This window comes from Cebus imitator, unplaced genomic scaffold (genome assembly GCF_001604975.1).
Source record: "Cebus imitator isolate Cc_AM_T3 unplaced genomic scaffold, Cebus_imitator-1.0 Scaffold0, whole genome shotgun sequence".
Taxonomy (NCBI): Eukaryota; Metazoa; Chordata; class Mammalia; order Primates; family Cebidae; genus Cebus; species Cebus imitator.
This window is the reverse complement of record NW_016107315.1, coordinates 11,600,899-11,609,990: the sequence shown is the minus strand read 5'-3', so window position 1 is coordinate 11,609,990 and position 9,092 is coordinate 11,600,899. Positions and strand designations below refer to the sequence as shown.

Here is a 9,092-nt window from a genome sequence, read left to right as displayed (position 1 = left end):
AAAAAAAAAAAAAAAAAAAAAAAAAAAAATTAAATCCTTCAACCATAAGACATTGGTGGAAGAAGAAATTACAATGGCAATTAGAAATATTTAGAACCAAAAGTTGATGAAATTATTACATAGCAACACTTGTGGCATGCAGTTAATACTATATTTAGAGAAAAATGTGTAGCCTTAAATACTTCTCATAGAAAATAAGGTTCAAAATTAATAAGCTGTGTTCATATCAAAAGATTTGAAATAAAACAATAAAATAATCCCCAAAAAGAGTAAAAGGAAAAAAAAAATAAAGATGAGCAAAGAAATTAAAAACAGCAAGGCCAAAAGTTGATGTTTTGAAAAGATTCACAAAATCAACAAAATTCTGGTGAGGATTATAAAGAAAGAAAAAAGAAGGTACAAGTAACCAATATTAGGAATAAACATGAATTAAGAATATAAGCTACAGTATAAACACGCAGTTAGAAGATTAAAGTTCTAATGTTTGATAGCAGAGTAGGATAACTAAAGTTAACAACGTTTTTTTTTTGTTTTTTTTTAAATATTGATTGATTGATTGAGACAGAGTCTTGCTCTGTCCCCCAGGCTGGAGTTCAGTGGTGTGATCTCAGCTCAGTGCAACCTTCACCTCCTGGGTTCAAGCGATTCTCGTGTCTCAGCCACCCGAGTAGCTGGGATTATAGGTGTCCACCATCACACCTGGCTAATTTTTGTATTTTTTTGGTAGAGAGGGGTTTTTGCCATGTTGACCAGGCTGGTCTCAAACTCCTGACTGTAAGCAATCTGCCTGCCTTGGCCTCCCAAAGTGCTGGGATTCCAGGTGTGAGCCACTGCACCTGGCTTTTTTTTTTTTTTTTTTTTTTTTCAGTGTCTTTCCCTTTTTTTTTTTTTTTTTTTTTTTTTTGACAGTGTCTTGCTCTGTCACTCAGGCTGAAGTGCAGTAGTGTGATCATAGCTCGCCACAGCCTCGAATTCCTGGGTTCAAGTGATCTTCTTATCTCAGCCTCCTGAATAGCTGGGACTACCAGTGCACACCACTGTGTCCAACTATTTTTTTTGGTAGAAATGGGGGTCTCACTTTGCTGCCCAGGCTGGTCTGAATTCCTGATTTCAAGCGATCCTTTTGCCTCAGCCTCCCAAAGTTCTGGGATTACAGGTGTGAGCCACCTGACAGTGTGAGCTCTCAGGTGTAAACCTGAAAGAAAGAACTATTTAAGGTCAGAGTTTAAAATATCAAGAAGTCAGGGGAACATCACTATTTCTGGAGAAGTGACAAGCAGGTTGTCAAACTTGCTTTCCTGTTCAGCAGCGATGCTCCCGACTTACAGATCCAGCATGCAATGGGCTCAGATTGTCACTGCTCTTTGAGTTACACAGCAAAACTTGTGGGATTCAGTTAATACTATATTTGAGTTGAGGGAGTTAGAATTCTCATCATATGGAGTTACAAATGTTTCCATCACCTTCCAAAAGACAGGTTCCAGGGTATGTGAAAGTTGGAGGGAGTAACTGGAAACAATGGGGCTGAGTGTAATTTTTGCAGTGAAATGGGTGGAATCCATTGAGTTTCCCAAGTTTTCAGAAATGCAAGAAACAGCCTGCCGTGCTGGCCTGTGGATAGGAGCTGGTGATCAGGATGGGGCTGCAAGACCCAGATTTGCTGGGTACCCTAATCCTACTTGCAAATGTCACATTGAGCAAATGTCGTATTAGACCCTGTACAAGCCAGGGCTTTCCAGAGACACAAAAACAATCAGGAATTGGCTTTCTCATTTACTATGAAAATTGGCTCATGCAATCATGGGGGCTGATGAAGTCCTGCAATCTGACACCTGCAAGCTGGAAAATCAGGAAAGCTTGTGGTTTAATTCCATCTGAGTCAGAAGTCTTAGAAACAGAGGAGCCTGCAGTATAACTCCCAGTCCTATTTAAGGATGGAGAACCTGATTCAGGGAGGTGGGTTGGGGGGGCACTGGTGTGAGATCTGGAGTCTGAAGGTCCAAGAACCAGGAGCACTAATGTCTGAGGACAGGAGAAGATGGCTGTCCCAGGTGAAGAGCGTGCAAATTCACCCTTCCTCCACTTCTTTGTTTTATTCAGACCCTCCAAGGATTGATCATGCCTACCCGCATTGGTGCAGATGATGATCTTAGTCTATCAATTCAAAGATTAATCTCCTCCTGAAATATCCTTATAGACACTGCCAGAAATAATGTTTTACCAGCTATCTGGGTATCTTAGCCCAGTCAAGTTGACACATAAAATTAACCACCAGACTCCTTAGCAAATATGAGCAGCAAGTAACCAAGTTACTCAACAGAGGCCTCCGTTTCCCGACATCTGTAAAATAGGAATACTAAGACCCACTGCTCCAGACTGTGGAAAGGATTAAATGAAATATGCATGTCAAGTGCCCGGCAGTTAGTGGGCATTTAGTACAAAGTAGCTATTATTATTATTGTCATTTTTATTAAATGCAGATCCATTTTGAGTTTGTTCAGACAGTTGAATGTATTATAATTTACATCACAATAACCAACAAGTGTTATCCTCAACAGACGCAGATCTGTGGATCCAACGTAGCATCTGTAGCAGCTGGGACATTTTCCAGGTTTTGGGCACAGTAGTCGGATCTGAAGATGGCAGTCAGGGTGCTTTGGGGTGGCCTCAGCCTGCTCCGAGTGCTGTGGTGTCTCCTTCCGCAGACAGGCTATGTGCACCCAGATGAGTTCTTCCAGTCACCTGAGGTCATGGCAGGTAAAATACTCCGCATGTGTGGCAGAGACAAGTTGCAGCAGAGTCTGGTTGGGAAGCTGATGGGAGATTTTGTGGGGAGGGAGTAGCATGTCCGTGCAGATGAGTAGTAAATCCACAAGCAGAGAAGCAGCCTCTCTGGGGTAAGAACTTGGAAGTGGGGACTTCATGTCTCCTTCCTGAATGGTGACACTGACCTTCCTCTGTAATGCTAATAAACCACCAGTCTCTTGGATGTATCCCTGCTTGGACCAACACTACAGGTCATTCAGAATGAAAGCTGTGTTGAACTTCCCAGTGGAACACTTTTAGTGTTGGACTTCCCCAGTATTTGGCGTGAGCTTACACAGGTTGTGATCTGAGATAATGAAACCTCTCTTCTGTAGATTCAAGTGAGGGAACCCAGACCTGGGACACTAACTTATCTGTTAGGTGGTATAGGACACATCATGAGGATATTTGCCTTGCCCATGCCATCCTGCCCAAAGGCCTTGAGGCCTTTCAGATGTTATGAACATGTGGCTTCATCCTCATGGCTCAAGACGACTGCTTGAGCTCCAGCCATCAAGTAAGTCTTCAACCAGTCTTTCCAGCCAACAAAGGAGAAAGGCATTTCTTCTCTCTTTAAGGTCATATTTTGAAGGTTGCATGCTTTTCACCCATTTCCATCACACTGAACATAATGTATCATGAGACCACACTTGGCTGCAAAGGAAGCTAAAAAATGTAGTCTTTATATCTGACCAAATGCCCAGCTAAAGAGTCTAAGGAGCCAGATGTGGTGGCTCACACCTGTAATCCCAGCTCTTTGGGAGGCCAAGGTGGGTGGATCACCTGAGGTCAGGAGTTTGAGACCAGCTTGGCCGACATGATGAAACCCCATATTTACTAAAAATACAAAAAATTGCCTGGGCATGGCGGCAGGCAGCTGTAATCCCAGCTGCTTGGGAGGCTGAGGCAGGAGAATCTCTTGAACCCTGGAGGCAGAGATTGCAGTGAGCCGAGATTGTGCCACTGCACTCCAGCCTAAGCAACAGAGTGAGACTCTGTCTCAAAAAAAAAAAAAAAAAAAAAAAAAAAAAAAGTTTAAGGAAGGAGGAGGGAATAGATATAGATATTGGGGAAGTACCAGCTTTCATTGCCGTAGGGCTCAACATGTGAATTTGTTTTTTAAGTTAAAAGGTTCATCTTCTTTCCCACAAAAAAAATTTTTTTTTAACCAGAAAAGCAGCCAGATTGATTTGATCCTGGATCTTGCTTCCCTTTCACTATCTAACATAGAGATATAAAACAGCCAAAAGGCTGGAGAAATAAGTGGCAGAATCAAAGAGCCCAAATGATCCCCAGCCTGTATAATCAGCTCTAGACAACCAGCAGGGTGATCAAGCAAGAGATGCTGTGAACAGTGAGGCTTGGAGTGGAGCTGCTCCCTCACACCCACCCCTCAGAGCTCTGGAACATTGGGCACAGGGTTACAGACCAGGAAGCAAGTATTTCTTAAATTATGTAAGTACTACTTGGATATATTCTTCTTATTAAAAAATTAGGCTGGGCGCGGTGGTTCGCGCCTGTAATCCCAGCACTTAGGAGGCCGAGGTGGGCAGATCCTGAGGTCAGGAGATCGAGACCATCCTACCTAACACAGTGAAATCCTGTCTCTACTAAAAATACAAAAAATTAGCTGGGCGTAGTGGCACATGCCTGTAGTCTCAGCTACTCGAGAGGCTGAGGCAGGAGGATCGCTTGAACCTGGGAGGTGGAGGTTGCAGTGAGCCAAGACTGCGCTACTGCACTCCAGCCAGAATAGACAGAGTGAGACTCCGTCTCAAAAATAAAAAAGTCTGGGCGCGGTGGCTCACGCCTGTAATCCTAGCACTTTGGGAAGCTTAGGCGGGCAGATTGCCTGAGGTCAGGAGTTTGAGACCAGTCTGGCCAACACGGTGAAACTCTGTCTCCACTAAAAGTAAAAAAAAAAAAATGGCGGGGTATGGTGGCGGGCGCCTGTAGTCCCAGCTACTCTGGAGGCTGAGACAGGAGAACTGCTTGAACCAGCGAGGTGGAGGCTGCAGTGAGCCGAGATCTCGCCGCTGTACTCCAGCTTGGGTAACAGAGCGAGACTCCGTTAAAAAAAAAAAAAAAAAAAGAAAAGAAAAAATATTTGGTCCCGGCACGGTGGCTCATAGTGTAATCCCAGCACTTTGGGAGGCCGAGGCGGGTGGATCACAAGGTCAGAAGTTCAAGACTAGCCTGGCCAATATGGTGAAACCCCTTCTTTACTGAAAATACAAAAATTAGCTAGGCGTGGTGGCATGTGCCTGTAGTCCCAGCTACTCAGGAGGCTGAAGCAGAAGAACCGCTTGACGCCAGAAGGCAGAGGTTGCAGTGAGCTGAGATCACAACACTGTACTCCAGCCTGGCGACAGAGCAAGACTCCAGCTCAAAAAAAAGAAAAAAAAATTTAAGTATCATAAACAAAACTAAACATAAATCACCTTTGACATAACCCTGAGGGCTCGTCCCACCCCTATTTTCTCCCCCCACCTCCTGATCATCATTATCAGAGATGGGGTTCTGAGTCTCACCTTTGAGATCTTGGAGCCCCGAGAAGAGGTTAAGCCTCCCCCCACCTGCACACTTCCCACACACTCTTCCCAGGACACACTGCTCCCTCTCCCAGGGAAGTTTCTCCTGCCCTCTGCACTCTGAGCTTCCCTACTCTTGTTTCTGCTGCTGCGTGATGAATCATCAAAAACCTAGCAGCTTAAAACTGCAGCCATTTGTGAGTTCACAGTTCTATTAATCAGAAGGGCAGCATGGGCTCTCTGCTCACAAGGTGGACATCAGCATATGGATTGGGCTGAGTTCTTGTCTGGAAGCTCTCTAATTCCAGCAGAGTCTAATTGATAGCAGCTGTGGAACTACGGTGTGGTTTCTTTGCTCTTAGCTTTAGAGGCTACCCACATTCCTAGCCAATGGCCTCTTCCATCTTTAAGCCAGCAGTGGCATGTCAAATCCTTCTCATGCTTTGAATGTGACTGCCCCTTCTGCATCCAGATGGTAAAAACTCTGTTATTAAAGAGCTGGTGTGATTAGGTCTGGCCCACCCCATAGTCTCCCTATTTTACAGTCAGTGCCCCTGTATAACGTAACCTAATCACAGGAGTACAATCCATCCTGTGGGCCAGGTGCAGTGGCTCAAACCTGTAATCCCAGCATGCTAGGAGGCTGAGGTGGGAGAATGGCTCGAAGCCAGGAGTCTGAGATCAGCCTGAGTAACATAGCAAGAGCTATGATCTTGCCACTGCACTCCAGCCTGGGTGACAGGCAGCCTATCAGGAAGGGAGGAAGGGAGGAAGGGAGGGAGGGAGGGATTCATTCTGTGCACAGTCCCAGGGTTTAGGCTGGGCAGGCATAACAAAAGGTAGAAAATGTTGGGTGCCATCCTCGAATTTTGCCCACTACATCCTGAGCTTGGTACTGGCTCACCTCTGCCTCTCTCTCTCTCTCTCTCTCTGCAGAGGACATCCTGGGCGTTCAGGCCACCCGGCCCTGGGAGTTTTACCCCAGCAGCTCCTGCCGCACGGTGGTCTTCCCCCTGCTGATCTCTGGCTCTACCTTCTGGCTGCTCAGGCTCTGGGAAGAGCTAGGCCTGTGGCCTGGCCTGGTGAGTGGCTATGTGCTGCTAGTGGGGCCCCGACTCCTCCTCACTGCCCTCTCCTTTGCCCTGGATGGGGCGGTGTACCACCTGGCCCCACTGTGGGGGGCAGATCGCTGGAACGCCCTGGTCCTGCTGTCTGGTTCCTACGTCACCCTGGTCTTCTACACAAGGACCTTCTCCAATACCATCGAGGGACTGCTCTTGGCGTGGCTGCTGGTGCTGGTATCCTCCCATGTTATGTGGGGCCCCACACCCAAGAAGCCTGCGCCAGGTCGGTGGTGGCACAACTGGCTTCTTGGAGCCATCATGGCTGCTGGCTTCTTCAACCGGCCCACCTTTCTGGCCTTTGCTGTGGTCCCACTCTACCTCTGGGGCACTCGTGGAGCCACAAACCCTGGCTTGAAGTCCCTGACCCGAGAGGCTCTGGTGCTGCTGCCAGGGGCGGTCCTCACAGCAGCGGTGTTCGTGGCCACGGACAGCTGGTATTTCTCCAGCCCCACTACATCCAGTACCCTTGTCCTTACACCTGTTAACTTCTTACACTACAACCTGAATCCCCAAAACCTGGCAAGGCATGGCACACATGTGCGGCTCACTCACCTGGCAGTCAATGGCTTCCTGCTCTTCGGGATGCTGCATGCCCAGGCCCTGCAAGCCGCGTGGCAGCAGCTGCAAGTCTGCCTTCCGGCCTGTGCACAGAGGAGCCTTCTGAGGGCGCAGTGTGCCCGGAGTCTGCTGTCCAGCCCCAGGTTGTATCTCCTTCTCCTCTACTTCACGCCCCTGGTCCTGCTGTCTGCCTTTAGCCACCAGGAGGCTCGGTTCCTGATTCCCCTCCTGGTCCCCCTAGTCCTGCTTTGTAGTCCACAGACCCAACCTGTGCCTTGGAAGGGTACCGTGGTCCTCTTCAATGCCCTCGGTGCCTTCTTCTTTGGCTGCCTACATCAGGGGGGCCTGGTGCCCGGCCTAGAGTACCTGGAGCAAGTGGTCCACGCCCCTGTGCTCCCAAGCGTGCCTACCCACTACACACTCCTCTTCACCCACACCTACATGCCTCCCCGGCACCTCCTTCACCTCCCAGGCATGGGGGCACCAGTGGAGGTGGTGGACATGGGTGGGACTGAGGACCGTGCCCTGTGCCAAGCCCTGAAAAGCTTTACCAGACAACCAGTCTGCCAAGTGGCCGGTGGGCCGTGGCTCTGCCGCCTCTTTGTGGTGACCCCTGGCACCACCAGGCGTGCCGTGGAGAAGTGCAGCTTTCCCCTCAAGAATGAGACTCTTTTATTTCCCCATCTGACCCTGGAGGATCCACCAGCCCTGTCCTCCTTGCTGAGTGGGGCTTGGAGGGACCACCTCAGTCTTCACATCATGGAGCTGGGGGAAGAAGCCTGACAACATGGCAGAGCAGCCGCTGCCCAAGGTTCAGCCAGAGAAGATGCCGCTCCACCTTCTACTTGGGTAGCTGGGCTGGGACACTGGGACAGAGCCCTGGTTCTCCTTCACAACTCTCACTGCTGCCTTTCCTGGGCATGGCCATTGGCTGTTCTGCCTTCTGGGTGAGCTGGCACTCTTCTCCCTGTGACCAAAGATCTGACCTGTCAGTCTTGATGTCAAGGTCCCCAAAGAACCTGGTGTAAGCGATGGCACCTGTTTCTACCCTATTGCTTCCAGCCACTGTGATGTCTGAAAAATATAATAGCACCTGGTTGTGAAAAAAAACAATGAACTGCTAGTGACATTCCTGAATTGCCGCTCCCAAACTTTCCATGATGCCTTACCTCTTGCTGTCATGACAACCCTCTGGCTTCCTAAGACTGATCTGGCTATCCAAATACGTGGAAGTCAGTGTGATGAAGTATAGAGAACGGACAGTCCAGATCCAGGGGACCCAAGCGCTAGTCCCTTGGTCTGTTACTCACTGTGAGTGGAAGGGAAAGCCCCTTCCACTCACCTGCCCCTTCCCAATGTGTTGACATCAGAGGATCTTTGAGGTGTCTGCCAGCTAACATCGTGTCATTCCTGGAGTCCACAGGCACATCTCTCTCAAAGCTCTTTAAGCACGGAAGTGGGGGTTGTGTTGTACTTCATGGCACCCTGATGCCTGCTGTCTCAGTGTTTGGTTATTATGCAAAAAAGTGATGTTTGAAATATATAATAGCACCTAGAGATTTTCTCCCTGCTTTCTTCTACTCCTGTTCCTGAGAGGTGGTGGGAAACTCTCCAGTCATTTCTGCACCTTGCCCTTAAGAGTCATTCTCCCGGCCGGGCGCGGTGACTCACGCCAGTAATCCCAGCACTTTGGGAGGCTGAGGTGGCCAGATCATGAGGTCAGGAGTTTGAGACTAGCCTGGCCAACATGGTCAAACCCCATCTCTACTAAAAATACAAAAATTAGCTGGGTGTGGTGGCAGGCACCTTTAATCCCAGCTGCTTGAAAGGCTGAGACAGAACTGCTTGAACCCAGGAGGCGGAAGTTGCAGTGAGGCAAGATCGTGCCACTGCACTCCAGCCTGGGTGACAGAGCAAGACTCCATCGCAGTTGGTTGGGGGTTGGGGGCGGTGGAATTATTCTCTTAGAAAGCAGAGAACATACAATGCTCAGCCAGCATCTGGTTACCAGCTTAAATTTTTCCTATGGCTTCAAGTTTTCTAGATTGCATGATTACATGATTGTGTTGCCTAA

General features: G+C 48.4%; 1 protein-coding gene across 5 annotated transcripts in view; it reads left to right on the top strand.

Moving 5' to 3' along the window:
- Positions 1-8,587, top strand: part of PIGZ (phosphatidylinositol glycan anchor biosynthesis class Z) — a 23,625-nt gene extending 15,038 nt beyond the window's left edge. For 4 of the 5 annotated variants that reach the window (XM_037734818.1, XM_037734847.1, XM_037734802.1 and 1 more), the window contains 2 exons: positions 2,559-2,757; positions 6,273-8,575. In XM_037734818.1, coding sequence (XP_037590746.1) covers positions 2,640-2,757; positions 6,273-7,801 — 1,647 coding nt within the window. In that variant the 5' untranslated portion in view covers positions 2,559-2,639 and the 3' untranslated portion in view covers positions 7,802-8,575. Of the gene's footprint in view, positions 1-2,558; positions 2,758-6,272 lie in introns of all 5 variants that reach the window. The other variant, XM_017522947.2, reaches the window with a different exon arrangement.
- The last annotated feature ends 505 nt before the right edge of the window (positions 8,588-9,092 follow it).